Source organism: Nestor notabilis, unplaced genomic scaffold, assembly GCF_000696875.1.
Source record: "Nestor notabilis isolate BGI_N333 unplaced genomic scaffold, ASM69687v1 scaffold7277, whole genome shotgun sequence".
Classification (NCBI taxonomy): domain Eukaryota; kingdom Metazoa; phylum Chordata; class Aves; order Psittaciformes; family Psittacidae; genus Nestor; species Nestor notabilis.
The window spans coordinates 173,461-193,188 of NW_009935054.1; the positions used below are offsets into that span (position 1 = coordinate 173,461).

A 19,728-nucleotide genomic window follows, 5' to 3' on the forward strand; every position below is an offset into this window, starting at 1 on the left:
AACATTTCAATTAATGCTGAAAAAATGCTTCTCTGGAGTACTTAACTTCCTCCTCCTAGACTCAAGTATTGTAAAACTGAGTATTTTTCCTTGAACTGGAAGGAAAAATATATTACAGAACAAAATGACGGGGGGGGGAGGGGGGAATGTTTTATATTCCTCAAATATATGCACAATAAATAATGAATACATCACACTAAATGAAATGTAAAAGTAACCCTTTGCAAATGGATATCTTAAAGGCTCTATTCAAAAGAGAATTGGCTGCAAAGCAAGGCAAGGAATCAACAAGAGCAGGTGCTGTCCTAGACACTGTTGAGTAGATTGCTGCTTCTGTTAAATACTGAGAAAGCAAAAGCATTGTAAACACCGATTGAATTAAGCCATTCCTCACAGGGGACTGGTGATAAACATCACAGGTATCATTTAAGCCATGAGATGTTCTGCCAGATTGTCATAATTCAGTGGGACTGTAAACTTGGTTCGAAGAACCACCTTCTCTTCCCCTAGTAGCAATCCCATAAGAACGTTTTTCCGAGTGACATGGAGCAGCAGCAAGTGCCCAGGTACGGATGCTCTTGGGTTGGGAACAGGCTGTCCAGCAGAGAGCCACAGCTTCATTATAGCAGTACAGCAAGACATCTGCCCTTCCTTTCAGGTTGACAGTTTTGCCCCAAAAGGGGAAAAAACATGCTAGGAAGTTCTACTGATACTTTTTTTTGGCTTTAACTCCTTTTTGCAGAAATGCTACATAGGCCTGTTTTTAAGATGTTTTCCCCATATCAGTCCCTTCAAGAAATGCAGTCATGTCACAGGAAATTACGCAGGGTTCCACTGTATGTAGATGCTTGCAAAATATCCCATGATTTAAAAAGTGCATTTTATTTGAAACTGAGTAGCAATTTCACTTGATTGAAACTTGGCTTTAGAGAACCATTAATGTATGTATGCCTACCTGTGAGCCCAGAAGCATAACAAATAAGCAGATGTATGAAGTATCAGATAAGGAGTCTGCAGTGAATTGCAACTGTTTCAAGTATTAAAGGAAGAAATGGTACAGAGAGCTCAGATAAAAATCAATACCTTGAACTCTCCTCAACTCTCAATCCCAAGTTAGACCTTTGCATTTTAGAGCTGTTATTATTCTGCACTCCATGTTATGCTTATAATAATTTAAAATGCTCCATACAGAACTGTTCAGAATTCTGGACACCCTGAGCACAAACTGCTGAAGAACATTTTAAAGTTTATCTGACATGAATTTTGATGTTGTATTCATGCAGTATAGCCTACAAAGAAAATGGCACAGGTTAATACCTGAGGACACTGAAAATATTCATTCCAGGGTTACTTATTGAATTAATATTTGACATCATCACAGAAAACGTATCAATAAACCTAGACCTACCGTAAGTATAAGTTATTAATTGCTAACAGAAAATTTATGAAGATATCCTAAAGTTAAAATTCCTGGTTTATGCCAAAGTGACTTCCTTTCAAAATCATAAGGACTGCAGAATTTAGCCATGACAACTGGTACTAAGCATCTCAGAAAGTTTTGGAAAATTTAACCAGACAATAGCATATAGTTAACATTTGTCACATGTTCAAATGTTTTCAGTAATAACTTGGACAGGAGAAATTAGGAAACAGAAAACCATACATGTTGCTGTCAAATAAGACAAAAAGCTTTCAGCCAAACCTCATATGAAGAATTAAGTGCAAAGCAGGTCCCAAGAGATGTTCAACCTCACTTATTGCTTTGACATGCAGCATACTCCCCTTAGAACCCTGACCCCCACAAAGAGCAGAACCTGCCTTAGATTTGCACTATCCTTCCTTTCCACTCTAAACATTTCGTCTCAGTGCAACTATCACCATTTCAAGCAATCACTTCGTACAACTAATATCTAATATAAAGGCATTTGTGTAATAAAATAACGTAAGCATTCAGAGACAACCACAAATAGTTTTTTAAATCTTTACGATAATTTTATTATTTATTGATAAAAGATGAAGAGAGAAAATTACATTCTTAAGAGGATTATTCTCACTAAAGGTGAGAAATGCCACTCCACAAAGGATGATTTTCAGCTTCTTCTCTACCTTCTCCTCACAGGAGCAATGTTGATTACTTACAGCTAATTTATTTTCTCTGATGCAGCTAGGCTGTTATATTTCTGAATCATCTTTGAAGATGCTATTTACCAAATTAATCAATCAATCAATTCTCCATATGCTAATACTCAAACATTCTGGTTTGTCGCATCAAAGAGTCTCCATCAAGAAGACATGTTACACGATTAAATTAACCATATCACAAGTAAATTGTGCTTTTAATGAAGAACACACAACTTCTAAGACTGCTAGAAAATTTGCTTATTTGATCACATGATAAGTGGCTTTTTTGAGATCAAGGAAATTATCTTGTTAACTTTTTGGAAACGTACTGCATTGTTTCAAACAAGATAATGGCTTTCCTTTTTTCTTATCAGCCTACTTCTCTGAAAAGCATGGGAGATGGACTGCTTTGAGCTAATCTATTCCTACATAACATTTTTAAACACTGCCTGATAGGAACAAGGCTCTGTCACACATCAGTATTTGTATATCAAAAGCATCAATACTTTACATAACTTAATACATGACTGAAAGTTCTAAGTCTTACAAATACAAATTTACAAAGCTACTTGTCTTGATAAGCTTTAAGTATTTTATCATATACTTACATTTAACTAAACAAAAACGTCTATGTCTTGGAGTGAAAAAATGTAAAAATACAGGATGTATATAGCCATAACTTGCAAATTACCAGATAAACACCTAAATCTCCTCAGAAAAAAGGTAGCATTGGTTTGTGGGGAGAAACTAGAACATCTGTTTATACAGTCAAAGTATCAGGACAAACATGCAATACAGCAGTCCATGTTTAAAGACTAGAAAAAAATAACATCTTGCACAGAAAACAATATTTAGACGGTGGTACTCTATTTTTATGATGCAGTGTCACTGCAAATTTATTTCACTGAATTTTAAGAAAGAAATACATTTTCATTGTAACATACCTCACATGTTGTAAGGCAAGTTGTAAATACATAAGGACTGGGATATCTTTGATTTTCATGAACCAGAAGACCTAATACCAAACTATATTTATCATGTCTAGGTGTTTACACATTCTTTTAATAAATTGTTTTGCTTTCACATTCTACACTGTCCTTACACTGTGCTTTTAATCATATACACACACAGTTCTTGCTGTGTATGGAATAATCTAAAAGAATTGCATAACTATAAATATGTTGTGAATGGTTGCTTACAACCCTGATAAACATTTGATCAAAACCAACTGGAGTCATAAAAAATGACAGGCAACCATTCTTCTTTGCCAGACACCAACTTGGCATTCATTTTTGCAGTACTGAAATATTTATACTGATGGAGAAGCCAGGCAGACATGTTTGCTCATTGCTTTGGTAACCTGTGTGAGGCTGGTACAAGTAAAACATCTTTGCAGGCTATTTGAAAAATGCAGCAGATATCTAAAGCTTTTAAAGTGCTCTGATAAGAAGGCTTTAATTTAATATGTCAGTGTTCAATATGTCAGAGCTCAAATATTCTCTCAGAAGAAGTCTTAATGCATATGCATTATTAATGCACTATCTGAGGGAACAGATCTATTTGAGCTGAATCTTACCAATGTCATTAGTCACAGAGTGCAAAACAAATCTGGAAATAGGTATGGCAATAGGTAAGAGAACACTTTTCACCTACCTGGTTTCTTCCACTACTTTCCTTTAAAATTTAGAAAACCAATGAGCTCTATCTACGATTTATGTAGCTTGCCTAATCTAGGATGTTGCATGCGTACCTATCAGTTTTGAGAATCAATGAATCTCAAGATTATTTCCTTACAATCAGATGTGTTCTGCACCCCTTGAGTTACAGGGTGTGAACTTATGTCTAACTGAAATGGTAATTTTTCAAAAACATGTTACACTGTACCTGAGCTGCTGCACAGAGTCTTCAGTGACCTAAAACTTAAATACAGTGTAATTATAACTAAAACCAGTAATTTTTTTTTTTAGGGCTTTCATGTCTGAAATACTTTTTATTTGGATATTAAGAAAAAAAAAGTCAGACTCATTAACTCCATGCAGTTAATGAATACCCTAATCACTGTAATGATCATGGGTTTCCCACTGATTTTTCAGGCATTACTAATTAGACATGATGCTAATATTGCAACTTCAGTAACAGTGTCAAAACAGAACCACAATCATAACACTTCTGAAGGTGAAATTTTAACTAAGTACATTAAAAGGAAAAAAAAAAAAAAAAAGCCTGTTCCTCTGCCTGCAAGATGTTTTCATGCACTTCTCAGTTTGTGAAAGAGTGATGTTGTAAAGCCTAATTAAAAGGCATGCCACAAAACTCTTGCATGAAAACTTGCAATATTGGTTCTGTGCATCTTGAAATCCAGCAGTACCAAACTCGAGCTGACAAAGCCCTGAGCAACTTAAGCCCTGCAAGAACACTGAAGTAGACAATCTCCACAGACCCCTTCCAACCTAAATTCTTCTATACATTTTAAAATGCATTTCTGTCCAAGATGTTACTATCTAAGAATACATACTGAAGCCAAGTTTGCTGATGGCTATTTTTAGAGTGGATTAAAAAGCACCATTGAGAAAGTGGAGAAAGACTTAATTAAATTAGCAAACTGGACATAATGATGACAAAATAAATTTGGCACAAACAAGTATAAGATATTGCATGTCATATTACACTAATGATTTCAGCTATTAAGTCAGTGGGAAAATATATGTGGCCTTTCATGGAAAAGGTCTCTGCCACTGTGAGGAAGACAACACACACCTGGCTCTATGCTATGATCAAGAAACAAACTGCACACAAAGAAATGTAAAGGGGCCTGGGCATTCTGGTGTACAACAAGCTCAATATGACTGAACTGCATGCAGCTGAAGCAGAGGAAACCAACAGGATGCCCTCAACAAAGGCATCCCCAGTAGAACTGAAGATGTCGTTGTCCCACTCTATTCAGCACTTGTCAGGCCACACCTGGAATACTGTGTTCAGTTTTGGTACCCACTCTACATAAAAAGATGTGGACAGGCTGAGAAGGGTCCAGAGAACGGCCACAAAGATGATCGGAGGACTGGGAAGCCTGCCATACGCAGAAAGGCTGAGAGAATGGGGTCTGTTCAGCCTTGAGAAAAGAAGGCTCAGGGGACACCCCACCACTTGCTGTTGCTCCAGTATTTAAGAGACTCCCTTTTTACAAGGATTCACTTCGAAGAGACTAGTGGTAATTGTAACAAGTTACTCCAATCAAGAGACCAACTGGACATAAGAGGAAAACTTTTCATAATGAGAACAATCAGCCACTGGAATAATCTCCCCAGGAAAGTGGTGTCCAAGGCTTGACACTTTTAAGAGTCAGCTGGATAAGGTGCTAGGACATGTAGTCTAGGTCATGCTTTGCCTAGAAAGGTTGGACCAGGTGATCCTTGACATCCCTTCTAACATGGCTTTCTATGATTCTATGAAATATTTAGTGGATGGAAGCAAATGTTTAATGTCAACATGAGACAGCTGTAGTAATAATCAAGATATTTGTTCAGCATTTATTCTATCATCTCATGATGGAATAAAAGAGATTTAAATTCATCACAGTAATGACAAGAAAAGCACTTGCCACATAGTAAGAAAATAAGCCTGATAATTAGTGAGCTAAATAGTTCCAGAGTAATATAACTGAGGTAAATACATGCATACAATAGAGAACAACTTCAACTTTCAAGAGTTTTGTCTTTTAATAAAGAATGGTTAGCATAAATCCATTGAAACATATGTTAGTCAGCTATTTTTAAAAGAAAGCATTTTTAAAATAAGAAAAGCATCTGTAGGAGATATTTTAGGGGGGTGGGGGGAACAGGAGGGGGAGCATATACCAGTCAATGCTACCTTTTAACGTAAAAATATCAATTATTTTCTGTTATTTTTAGGTATATTATTAAACATATTTGTTCTGATTCTTGTGGTTATTTTTAATACAGGACAACAGAGATTAGCCAGGATATGCTACTTGGAGATCCAACAAAATTGTCTCTCACACTCCCAATCAGTTTTTAATGTTTTTTAATGCCTCAGTTATAGCAAATAAGCCATGAACTTTATCACATTGCTGACAAACTTTTACTTAACACATGATGTCTCTAATTTGGCTGAGTAATTTGCTGTACACTTCTATTAATATTATCTTGGATATGATGATTTTGCACTTAAACAAATGTTATTTGACATGCTAGATTAAATCTAAACGTTCCGTGTCTGCTAAAGTAAAGTCTTTGTAGTAATATCTTTTTTAGAAGCGCATATTTACCCATACAGCTATAGGCTCATCCATTACAAGCAGAATTCCAAGAACAAAATAGCAACTGCTCAAATAAACCGCTATTGCTGTTAAGCACTGCACCTCTTCAAGGGAATAAGCAGTTACGCTCCCCTGTGCATGCAAAGCTTCCACTCACAGTGGGGAACAGGCACACCAAGAAAGAACTTGACCATTTGTGATATGACTGCTCCTGTTGAAACATCCTCCACTGGTCTCTGCCTGCTAGCTTTACAAGAAGCTCTCAAATTCAAATTCACCAGATTTATGAGTCCAGCCACAGTTTCAGCTTCAGGAGCTGGAGTATAATGTTAACCATTCTTCACCAGCATCCTACTTCATTTCATTGTCCTCTAGAAAATCCAGTGCTCCCAAATTACCAGCAATTTTGAACGACCGCACACACAGACAAAAAAAAGGGGGGTGGGAGGATGGAAATCAGAGATGACCCAGCCTCAACTGTCGCGATTACCATGAATAGGTCAATAGCATCAAATTGAGTGCAGCTGTGCCACAGCATCACTGCTGGTGACCATACAGTGTAAGACAAGCCTTCATCAGTAAGCCTCATGAAATTCTTAGGAAAAATAAGAATTAAGGTGTTTTAGGATTATATATTTGCTAAATAAAGCAATAGTCTCAGCAAAACAGCAAATACAGACTGTAGCAACGGAACTGCCATATGAATAAAAACTATTTCCTCCTTTTCTTATGACCAGTAACCCATCATTCCTAACCTTCCTCACAAAAAAACAACTTGCCGTATACCACAGTAACAACAGAGCTGATTAAGAGGTAGAATATTTTCACACATTTGCAAAACTAGTTTTCTAACAGAAACTTCCTAGTCTGAAAAGCAACACTCTGGAAATTGCACTGTGATTTCATCCTTCCTTCCTCTAAAGATTTTCCTTTAAACATATTCCTGCCCTCCAAACCTAAACCAAGTCCAGCCCCCACAGTAGTTTTCTCCTCTATTTCATCAGTAACCTACGGTTGCCACAACTGGAGACAAAAATCTCATCTCAACACCACCAGCATGTCAACATTAGATGACTTTTCAGCAATATAACTATCACTGTTATTCATACACTGGTATAAATAGCTAAGCTCCTAAAAAAAAAAAGGAAAAAAATAAAAAATTACAGCCTAGCTAACATATTTATGCCAATGAAACTGCTCTAGTGGCAACAAGGTTAATTCTTTATTTAAAAATATTAAGAGATATGAATTTGTTCTCTTGTTACATTTTTATATTATCACTTGCACAGAGGTGACTTCATACAGATGATATCCCAAAGGCAAAAAAACTGCATTGAAATTTCTGTCTGGAACTCAGTAAACGTCATCATTTCTGATAATCAAAGAAGAATGCAATTCTTCCCTTCAACTGGGCTGTTTTTGCAGTCTTAGTAAAATTTTCAAGTAATAAGAAGTATTCTGTCCATAAGGGTAGCAATTATAATTGAGTATGATGAATAATAGCATAATTTCAATCATGGCTACTTTTCGAAGTAAAATCACACATGAGCCAATAACCTCCACAGCAGACAGTGAGACCTATGAAAACAACAAATCAAACCAACCAATCAATTGTTCAAAACACTTGACTTGGTTTATTCCCCAATACAAATTCTTCTGCCTCAGCATGCATTAGAATATAATTATTGCTACATACACCAAGGTATGTTTTAGAAGAGTTGCTGAGGGAAATATGCTATGAAGTCAGACCCATGTAACAAATTTGGGGGAAAGATATAAAAACTTCAGAAAGCATAAAAGCTCCCTGTTGTTTTCAATCCTAGTGGTTATAAAAATAGAAGGGAGCAAAAGCATTGCCCAGTACAAATAATGCCACTATGTCATGTTGCACCTCAGCCCTGACCTGCAGCAACCCTTCTGCTCCAGCTCACATGCCTCTGTGTTATAGCTTTTAATCACACAGGAAGAGGTTGAACTAGAGGTATGGTTTCACGAGAACACGCACAAGACAAGGCTGACACCACCACTCATTTTCAATGACTGACTCCATCTACCCTAAAGGAGAACATAAATTTGTCAACACTTCAGGTCCCATTTGATCTGCTCACATAGGGCAGCAGCAGGAAACCATTGTTCTCAAAGGCACGCTCAAGAACAGACCACGGGCACTGGCTGGGGCCTAACACCATGTATGGCTGACTCACTCACTACACACAGTGGTGACAAGGTGGTCCTGCACAGAACCATAAAAATGTTTGGGAAGAAGTGGGGGTATGTTCCTGGGAAAATCATAATTCTCCTACTGGTCTCTTTACCTGCTCAGCTGATTTTTGTTTTGTTTGGTTGGGTATTTTGTACACTGGGACAGGATGCCCAGAGTGATCAATAGTTGCAATGCTAAAGCTGGTAAATCTGAGCTGCTCATGCTTTTCATCCACATTTTATCTACGTTTAAAAAAAAAAAAAAAAAAATCGATAATGACATTACAGGAAATGCAGCAAGGAGAGCACAGGGGCAGAAAGAGGCAAAGTACTCAGTTTTCTGCACACATATTAATAAAAACCTCTTTCCATCCCCCAGTATGTTACCCCAAAATTTTCGCCAAAACCCCAGCCATTTTTGTCATCAGTAAAAAAAAAAAAAAAAAAAAAAATCAGTAAGATGGGAACCTTAGTCAGCACACCTTAGAATATCTATCCAGACCAGGCTCTCCTCCCTTCTGTTATCTTTTAAATCATTAGCACTCATCATACTATGGTTTTAAATATATATATATATATTTTATGAGCGAGTTTCACCCACATCAGTTCGTAATAGCCTTTTTTCCAAATCCACATCTTTACAATTATTATCTCTAATTCCACTGGAGTATCTCACTCCCACTCACACTTTGTTTTTTTGTTTAACTATAAAGCAAGCATTGCCCTGTCGTCCGATTCCCTTGTTCACATGTTTTAAATTTAATCGGAATACCTAAGGTGTCAATAATCACGTTAGTCTTTCTGACAAGAATCAGAAATAGGAATAAAGCTCATGCTACAGAACAATAATGTAATCTGCAGAGCTGCACTGAACAACTTTTCAAGAAGTCTAAAGCAATCTCCTCTTTTAGTTGAAAACATATAAAGGAAATCAGCCTTTTGAAACTAAATTTAATAAGCCAAGCAACTTTATCCAAACCCTGAATAATAAATTAGTCAAAAGCCATCAGGAAAGATGCCAGAACACCCTTCCTAATCATCAACATCACCCTTCCAAACCATGTTTTAATTAATCTAAATAAAAATTGCAGGGGGGAAATATCACCATTAAGCTAGATATTGATTGCTAAATTGGTTGCTTAAGACAGTATTATTAAAGCAGTCTTAGCAGCAAAGTTGCAAAGTAATTCACAGCCTAGAGTGCCCTCTTTCTTTCCCAAGAGAAGTTTCAGGGAAATACTCTGTTCTGAAGATGTCAAATTAGGTATTTTTCAGAAAGTCAAATAAAATAGATAACTAGTCTGTATCAAATAAAAAAAAAAAATCTGAACATGAAAGCAGTTCAGCATAATTTAAGTGATATCCTTCCACTGGTGATGAGCATGATTCTACCTTAATAAAAATATACTTACAGAGCCATCTGAAACTGTTCAAGCCATTTTTTCTTCAAGTCTTTAGTTTTGCAATAAACTTCTAAACCATTTTCACCTTGGATATGAATGAGGTAGAAGCCATAAGACCACTGCATAAAAAGATTGACAATACAAAAGTCATCAGTTACGAAGAAAGGAAATGAAAGATAGGGAAGAAATCTAAAAAAAAAAAATTTCCCTGATTTAGGAACAGAAAGACCACATTATTGTGTTCACTCAGGAATGAGTTAAACATTAATAAAAAAAGTTTAAATCCCTAAATATTTGCACTTCAGCTTACATTTAAAACACAATAAATTGTGCATATATGCTGAACTTGTGCAAAATGTTTCAAGTTGCTGTTAAAAAACGTACATTTTTATATGAATTAGCAATAAATATTTACCTTCTTATTTTCTTTATCAGTAGTGGGGTTATTTGTAATTTTGTATTTCTGAAGATCTATTATTTCCTTCATTTCATAATTATCACCTCTCCGTTTGCAAACAATTACAGCTAGATCAAACAAGAAGATGTGCCTATGAAAATACAATATAAAGATGGTTAAAAACACTCCAGAAATCTAATACCTAAAGTATTATTCTACACACCTTTGCCTCTGTCACTTAAACTTTTGAAGTGAAGAACAACTAAATGACTGCATAATGAACAAAAATGAAACTGAAAGTACTTTTGCTAGAGACCTAGTATTTGCAAGAGATTTAGATGATCTTAGATGTTAGCATAATAGCTAACTTGCCATGAATGACTTTGTAAATTCACTTGGTAAACAGTGGATAGGTTCTGTGAATGCACAGTGAAATGAAAAGTACTCTCAAGAATCACTGAGCTGACCTCAAATCTACATGGGGTTACCTACAGGTTTTTTAATAGCAAACACCAGACATCATAACATCACCTGTCTTGCCTCGCACGTTTGTCTAATGTGGTTATCCTTATTTCCCCATCACCTTGAGGTCTTCCATACTGTAAGAGGGAATGATTCTGAAACAAAAGCAATATGCATGATTCAATACAGCAAAACTGTCAAGATGATGACACATTCAAGTGTTAGACCACTTACTCCTTTTACTCCAAAAAAAGGACTTTTCAGGTCTGAAAATATATTTTTCTCACTATTATCTAAACTAGATACAATAAAGAATCAGTCCATTCCATTTTTGCCTTCAAATGTGAAAATTTCTCCCATTACAAAACCACCTGAGTCACTGTATAAATGCAAACCTTTAACTATGTTAATATATTTAGCTACAGACCAACCCCCAAAATAGAAAGTTCTGTACTTAAATATTCATGTTATTCTAAACCAAGCAAAGCATACTTAACATGTTTCCAAGAGTACTATAATATTATATGAAATGGAGAAGAAAATACATCAATATGTTCAATCAAAAGTGATTTTAAAACTGTATATAACTGAAAAATATCACATACCAGATTCTCTATTGATAGTTGAAACTGTCTAATTTCACGGAGTGTTTCATTATCCCTCTTCACTTCATTTACATATTGAGCCAAGTCCTAAAGCATAAACAGATAAAGGGAGGAAAAAACTTTTCCATAACAGGCCACTTTAGTACACTATTTTGGCAACTTCATTTCTAATTTTGTCTTTGAGTCATCTGTGTATTTAGTCAATTGAAAAAAAGAAACATGTATCTTTAATGTTTGAGAATCACCAATATAGATGGCTAAATAAAGAGGGGAAAAAAAGCCTTTCATATCTTCAATCTATTTACAACTTTCATCATCACATCTACTGAAAGAAAAATTTAGTAGCAACAAAGAGAGAAATGTGATAAATTGTAAAAAAGGGCTGATTTTTTTCTCAATTTCATTAATGTCTTATTTTCAAGATTAAGATGGAAACTAATTTATGCAGCACACTGCCAAAATGTCAACAACATCCAATATCTGAGAACAAGACAAAAGGTAAATAGAGCATATAGTAGAAAACATGTAAGGCAGCTGAAAAGCAACATGTAAGGTCATGACCATAACATATATCGAAAGCATACATCACATCACACACACATCATATTACATATCATAAGGCTGGGTGCACATCAGGAAAGAAGCTACCGGCCCAGTGGTAGAATCTTGCTCTTAATGCACAGAAAAGCCATTACACGTCAGAACTTTTAAAGGGGCTTTTAATGGGATATATTACCTGAAGTCACAGGTTGAGAACATTATTGCCCCTTTACCAGAACACGTACTGTACACATTTCACTAAAGCCTTTAAAATGCTTTAATGTTTGAGTAATAGTGACAATTTGCTGGTGTGTCTCTGTTTATGGCTAGAGATGAGGAATGAGCAGGAGTTGCAATTGACAAGGTCAGGGATGCTGAGAGCAGCAGTTGGAAAGGGCATTCTGATCTTCACAACTTGCTTTTACAGTGTCCCTTCAAGATGGTCACATATTTGGAGGGTGGGAGAAAGATACATCTTCCTAGGATGTTTTTAATCCAAATCTAAGAATAACTGTAATCATTATGCTAAGCATCCCAAATTAATCTGTGCGGGATACATTCACATCAGTCTTAAAAGAGTTAGTGTAGAAATTAAATAACCTTTTTTCTTGCTGCTAAATCTGACAGCATAATCCTTCCGAGAATTTTCTTTCCTGGGGAGCAGTACCACTTAGCTGACAGTTTTTCCAAAGACATTTTTATTTTCAAGCAGACACACCAGGGTTTTTAGAAGCAATATACCAACGTTGCACAGTTACATCTACTAAAAGGATACACTAAATCAGGAGGGAAGCAAAGCTGCACCCTTAAGGAGAGATGCTCATACCTGGGGAGGGCAGGGTTACTTGGATTGGGGAGTGGGGGGAGGTGGGGTGTTGGCTTAATTAGATGGTTGTGTCCTGCCTGCCAGCACATAACTGCCACAGCCACTCGGGCAAAGAGATTTCTTAACTGGTCTTCTAGTTGTAGTCCAGCTGCCACCAAAAACAATGGAACAAACCAGCAAACAGGAAAGAAAAAGGGGGGCAAGAGTAAATAAAAAATGGTTATTTTCCTAGCCAATTAGCAGCAGCCAGGGTGCATGGCTTGCCACTAGATGGAAGCAACAGTGTGCCATCCCATTTCAGGCATCTCTCCCTGGAAGATTATTGTCACGGCATGCTCTGCATTCACTGCACAAAAGCAGATGACAAAAAACAAGAACCAAAATGTCTCATTAGTGAGCTGGTCTGTATTCCAGGCATTCAAGGCAATCACATAATACAAGACAACTGTGCGACCCAAAACTAACTTAGTCTGACTTCAGCATCTTCTGTGGACCATACAGATTACAACAGAAGGAGATATGACCTGTGTCATGTTGGCTTCTTACCCCTTCTCCCGCACAAAAGATAGGAAAAAAAAATTCACAATCCAGCACATGAATGTCACAATTCATGCTGTGAAGCCAACTGAAGCAGAACCGCATTTCATTTCTGAAGCTGTGCAGAGGAACATAATATATTACCTTATACATAAGGCAGAACACCTATTCTATAAAGCATTTGTTTGTACCAATATACAGTGACAGATATTCTACCTCCAGACACTACTGCTTTCAAAAGTAAAGCTACAAAGCTCATATTAAGAGGACAGAAAAAAAATCTTGTAAAGAAAGATAACTGTCTTCATCTCACTGGGAGACTACTGACCTTGATTAGAATTGACTTACAGTGGTAGAAATATGCCAAATTTTGGAAGCGAGACCAGTATTATTGAAACACCTGTTTTTTATCACATATATGACAGCAAAATGATGTAGAAGTAAACTGAAGTAAGGAAGTTCCATTTTATAAACCCTCCGCTTCAGAAAACTACTGAGCTTGTTTCCAGACTTGAGCAAAGCCCTCAACTATATATTTACCCCAATACATTTACACAGTTCATCGTGACCTGTGAAAACATGTTTGATCTGCTATGAAAAACATTATCTCCTCCAAGAAAAACAGTTCTGAGCTAACATTTTAACTGCCAACAAAGAAAAACACTTCATTGACATGAATACCTACCTTCATTGCATCAAGTGCCAGTTTCAGATTTGCCTTTTCCATGGGATCAGTAGTGTGCTTTACAAGCTCCTGTGAACAGTTAAAACTTTTCGCTGTCAGTTTATAAATTGACATAGTCAATGCTCATCCCCACCCCAAAAAAAAGGCCAGAATCAGAAAACACAACCTAAGACTTCACATATTTATCCCCATAGTGATCCCCATATTCACATATTTCATCCCCAAAGTGAGCAACTTAGAATTGAGTGGGGCCCACTGCAAACTGATAATTGACAAGTGCTTAAGAATTATTGCTGTATAACCTAAACACTGGCTTCAGCTGCTAATGAACCATCATTAGAAGCTAATTTGGTCAGTCTGGCACTTAAAACTTGCCAAATCAGATCATTAATGTATGTGTGTGCTTAAAGCACAGGTAAACACTTGAGTTCATTTGCACATTACTATACTGTATATCATCCCATTCCAAAACATGCACTTATCTGCAGAAAGGGATGTATGCTGACAGTAAAAGCTCAGCTAAACAGTGCACTGCTTAAAAGAAGTCACTGTCTCATTACACCTAAAATAAAGCTGGCTCAGAAGACATATTTAAATCAAATGTAAATGTTTAAAAAAATTTTTTAGTCACTTCCCATATGGAAAATAAAAGGGGTGGTGTAGTTTACATGAAGTGAAGAAGTAACCTTTTGGGGAAATGGGTTATTTCTTCTTTATAATTTGAGAAGAGAATTAAATATTTCAACAAATGTAACTTGCTAAAATCATAGGAAATGAAAGAATAAGTATTTATACTTCATATTATATTTTTAATAATTTACTGTTTTTTTCTTTCAAAGTTAATGAAAATATTCATGTATATTATTAGTTTCACACAGACCATAGTGACATAATGTATATCATCTTTTCATAATATAGAGGTTGATTATAAAATCATGACTCAGCTCTCTTTAAAAAACAGTTGTACCATTCATATTGTTTTTTCCAATTTTCCATTGATCAAAATATCGATGACTCATAGAAATATTTAAAAAATTTAATATTACCTAATGTATGTTGCTCTGCAGAATCAAAATTATGCTTCACATACAAGTAGTAGATCTTTTTAAAATGACATTTTACAAGCATGAGCAGGGTTGACACTCTAATACAGTAATATATTTCTTTGCAGCTGAACTAATGAGTCTCCTGGCACAGCTATCAAATTAAATTTATAAGACTCTCCACCCTTATTACAGAACTAACTGCAAAAGCTAATGCTTTGTGGGTTATAACAAGAAGCATTCCAAAGTAAGTATGCCTTTATTGCAATTCATGACAGCAAAGAAGCATCTTAAAAGTATGTTGTAAGTATAGTCCAGCTTCCTCTTTTGGGGGATGGATGATGGTTTACATTTCAAAGCACCATGATTATGCTTTGGTACTACTAACCACACCGAATATATCAAGAATGAAAGATTCAGATACCAAGGAAAAAATTGTGGTTTATTCTTTTTTCCCAGATATGCTTCAGTTCTGAGGAATGATCTTTGAAAGAAAACCTGCACTTGACTAGATTTTATTTTGTAACAAATCAGCCTCAAATCTATGGAAATGTCAATCACCTCCCTTTGATAAAGACCTTTATCTTTCATTCTTACAATCCACTAATGATACTCAGCCCCCTTAAATTTCAAAAATAAAACACCTGGAGCAGTAGGTGGTATTTTAGCACTCTCTGCATTGGAACCACTAAAAGATCCCGTAATGTGAATTTCCCATTATTGGCCCTCTTTGAACATTCCTAGTTGAAAAGAGAAGAAAGAATAAGATAAGAGAGTTAGAAAATTAAAACTTTCATGTGAGACATTAAGAGAAATCAGCGATATATGGGCCAAGCTACTATAATAATCTTGATATAAAGAATGTCAACATAATAAAAGAACCCGTTGATATGGCAATAAGAGCTGGGGGGGGGGGGGGGGGGGGGTGGGGAGAGGAACACAAGAAAGACAGACTGTATCTAGACATTTTTCTTAGATATTTCAACAGCATAAAAAAGAGTAGAATAAGCATCACAAAGACAACAACTTGCTGAGGGTACATTCTATCCCTTCATCCAGGTCATTGATAGCAATCTTTACCAATGATCTACAGGAAAAGACAGAGGACACCCACAGCAAGTCCGCAGACAACAACAGATTGGAAATTCAGGAGACACTCTTCAGGCTATGTCCAACAGGATCTTCATATCAAGGCAACAAGGCGAAGGCAAAGTCCTTTACCTGGTGTGCAGTAGCTAGGGACATTCTAGCCCTCAAGTCTGACCAGCTAAGGAGCAGCTCTGCTGGAAAAAGGGTCATGAAAGATAGCAAGCCTTGCGAGGCTAGGGCTTGTTTACCCTAGAACCTGTGTTCTCAGCTTCTCTATCAGTGATATATCGCTATATCACAGAAGAGTAAAACTGATGATCACTTGACCACCCTCCCAAAAAAAAGACAACAGAACCCTACTATGTCAGTGGCAAAACTTCTACTTCAGTGCCAGGACATGCAGTGCAACAATTCACATATTCATTTGATTGAAGGCTCCAAAAAAATGAAATGGAAGACAAACACATTCAAGTTTCAGTTAAGCTAGTTTTTCATCATAAAGTTTCTACTTGGATGAAAGCAAGACATATTCATAGAAACACATGCTTTTTATATATATGTATATATACAGTTAATACTAATACCTCTAACTTCAATTTAACATCTTCTTTTGTCTTAGAGATGTTGTCTAAGCATGATATTGCTATCTCCACTTGACTGCAGTACTGTCCATAAATAACCAATCTGAATCAAAACAAGAGATAAATATTAAGAGGAACATTTCCATATATAATTTTTTTCACAAATATATTGTTAACAATCCTCCTTTCAAAACGAGTAGTGCCTGAATAACCAAGGATAGGATTCAGACATAGACTTCAATGAGCAGCATTAAGGATATTCAGAGGAATAGTTTTTATCTACCCTCAAAATGCTGTAAAATCATTGTAATATCCTTTAATACTCACATGTACATGTGAATATGAAAGGACTCATTAAAAAGCAGCGTAACTGCTGTTTAACAGAACAAGTCTTTAGTATTTAGAACACTAGATCTTCAAGGTTGTGATGTACAAATTCTGTAACACAGGCTCGAGAAGATTAGTTACAGCTATCCTTTAAAGAACTTGTAGGTTGTCTAAACTGATCCATCTCCAACAATTTCTACCAGGTTATATCCTGTAAGCCCTCAGATCAAAATAATAGTGTGCAGGAACTCAAGAAATTTTCAGTAGCTGTCAAGGGCAGCAATGCTTCTTGAAGGAGTTAGGGTTTATGACAGGAGTTTCTGGTCCCTCTTTGGAGTGCTTCTTGCTACTAGTCCCGTTACAAAGAGTGCTGTTTCCTTTAACCTTTTCATACATTTCTTGAGGCAATTCCTTCTGTATGCTTAAAATCCTTTTTTGAGGGGTTCCCATGAGCCTTCCGTTGGGGTCTCCTAGAGTTCTTTTTCTCTCACCTAATATCTATCATTTTTTCCCCCATTCTTTTTTCACAGTTGAAGTGATTAAACTAATTTAACACCACTTCTGATTAATTACTATATGGTTAAGACACTAAGTCTATCTCCATCTGGTTCATTTTTGTATAATATAAACTTGAGGTTTCCTCTCAGTGTCCTTTGCTCCCCTTTTAGCACACATTTCAGAACTAGTTTTCAAAGATAAGCATTTTCCAGAACTTTTTGTTCCCTCATTCCCTCTTACAGCAGCAGAAAGTCTAACAGCCTGGGAAATAAATATGTCCTGCTCCAACATAAAAGCTGAGACAGAGGGTCTCTGAAGGCAAGGCTGTTTGTGGGCAGCCTGGGACACCCTCCACTCTCAGAAAAAAACCTCTACTGTTTAACGTTTTCTGGATACTGCTGTCCAGTTTCTCACAAGCATGTTATTACTGCAACAATCCTCCTTCCCCATCACCCTCGAGCAAACTCAATTAGCTCCTACAGGTCTTTCCTGCTCCAGTCCCAGAAGGAACTGATTTTTAACCACAACCCAAGGGTTATTTCAAGGTAGGTCAACACCGTAACCCACAGTACAAGTGTTTTTCACCACATGTATATGCCACAGGCATGTAAGTTCATCTATACAGTCCAACAGCTGTTCAGTGCTGGCAGAAAAAACAAATCTGAAAAGGTAAGTAAAAAAGATTGTCAACTAGACTACAGGACATGGCATGCTGCCACAGCTGTCCTATTATCAGCTTGGCGGGTTTTCAGTTTGAAGGTAGAGCATTAGCTTTACTGTCACACCTTTGACTGCAGGGCAGGGCAAGTCCCTAGTCTCTTCTTTCTTCTCTTTTGCAGTCTCTTCTGCTTTCTCTTCTTCCAAATTATGGCCATTTCTGTTTTATTTAACCTGGAATAGCCTTAACATATATCCTTGCCTTACTTTGCCCCTTATTCCACTTTTATGACATTTTAACTGTTAAACAAAACAGGGACATGCTATAAAATACTGAGAATTTTTTGCATGAAAAAATGTTATGCAGAATAAACTATTTTTGTTTAAAATATAGATGTTAATTGTCTATGTAACAATATTGCCAAAACTGAACATAAGAAAAGAGAGGGCTCATATAGCAATATACATTTTGAATTCCAGGCTCAAAACAACAAATACTAGCTTCATAAGATTATTGACACAAAATACAACCCAGTTTCAAAAATATTCATTAAAAAAAAAAGGTAAAATACCAAATTGAGCATAAATTACTGCAATTAGTAAGAGCGCATAAATCTTACCTTTGTTTGTAATTAATAAAAATTTGATATAGGTTCTGATCATTTTTGTTAACAATCGAATCATTGATGTCCTGTGTTAGATTCTTGTGAATTTTCACCAAATCCTTAAAAACAGTAATGGGGAGGAGAAAAGGTTTTTTAAACCAGAACTTAAAGCTTTGAGTATAAAAATGAATGATTTCATGTTAGATGCACTAATTTCAATAAACTGTAAAATATGAGAGTACAATCGCATATTAAGGTTTTCCACATCTTCCCTATCATGCAACAAGAAAAACTAAACTCTAAGTATTACCTATTAGAAACTAATTTATTCTAGCTTGGAACGTGTACTGTTAAATCATCTTCATTTTATAATGATAATTTTAAAATTAAGCAAGTCAAGTAAATGCTTTAGTGACAAGATAAAGTAATAATTCGCATCCCTGAGCTGTGCAAAATTAGTTTTGTACATTACATTGGTCAATTACTGATGTTCTAGTGTTAACAGCAATCATAATGAGCCTCCTAATTCAGCAGGCAACTAATGGCTGAGAGAAAGGCACAGCTATTCCAGAAAGATTTGCTCTCTGAGTACAGCTGAAACTCACCTTACCTGTTCACTGTGAAACAACAATCTGTAAGCAACTACAGAAAATTACATCAGCCTTAATATTGTATGGATAATATCAGAGAATTCACTAGGAATTAAAACAAGTTAAAACGTTTTGAAATCAATAACTGTACGTGGGGCACAGACCACAAAAAAAGAAAGTTAAAGAGGACTCAGAAAAAAAAAAAACCACCAAACAACAACAAAAAAAACAACGCACAAAACACTGTGACATGAACCGCCGAGGTGAGTCTCTCCAGAGACGCC

At 36.1% G+C, this 19,728-nt stretch overlaps 1 protein-coding gene across 1 annotated transcript in view; it reads right to left on the reverse strand.

Moving 5' to 3' along the window:
- Positions 1 to 19,025, reverse strand: part of VAV3 (vav 3 guanine nucleotide exchange factor) — a gene marked incomplete at its 5' end in the record, with an annotated part of 88,488 nt that extends 69,463 nt beyond the window's left edge. Inside the window, 8 exons of the mRNA XM_010017628.1 lie at positions 10,012 to 10,121; positions 10,418 to 10,550; positions 10,931 to 11,016; positions 11,467 to 11,553; positions 14,055 to 14,123; positions 15,742 to 15,837; positions 16,771 to 16,870; positions 18,870 to 19,025. Coding sequence (XP_010015930.1) covers positions 10,012 to 10,121; positions 10,418 to 10,550; positions 10,931 to 11,016; positions 11,467 to 11,553; positions 14,055 to 14,123; positions 15,742 to 15,837; positions 16,771 to 16,870; positions 18,870 to 19,025 — 837 coding nt within the window. The remainder of the gene's footprint in view (positions 1 to 10,011; positions 10,122 to 10,417; positions 10,551 to 10,930; positions 11,017 to 11,466; positions 11,554 to 14,054; positions 14,124 to 15,741; positions 15,838 to 16,770; positions 16,871 to 18,869) is intronic.
- Between the last annotated feature and the right edge of the window lie 703 nt (positions 19,026 to 19,728).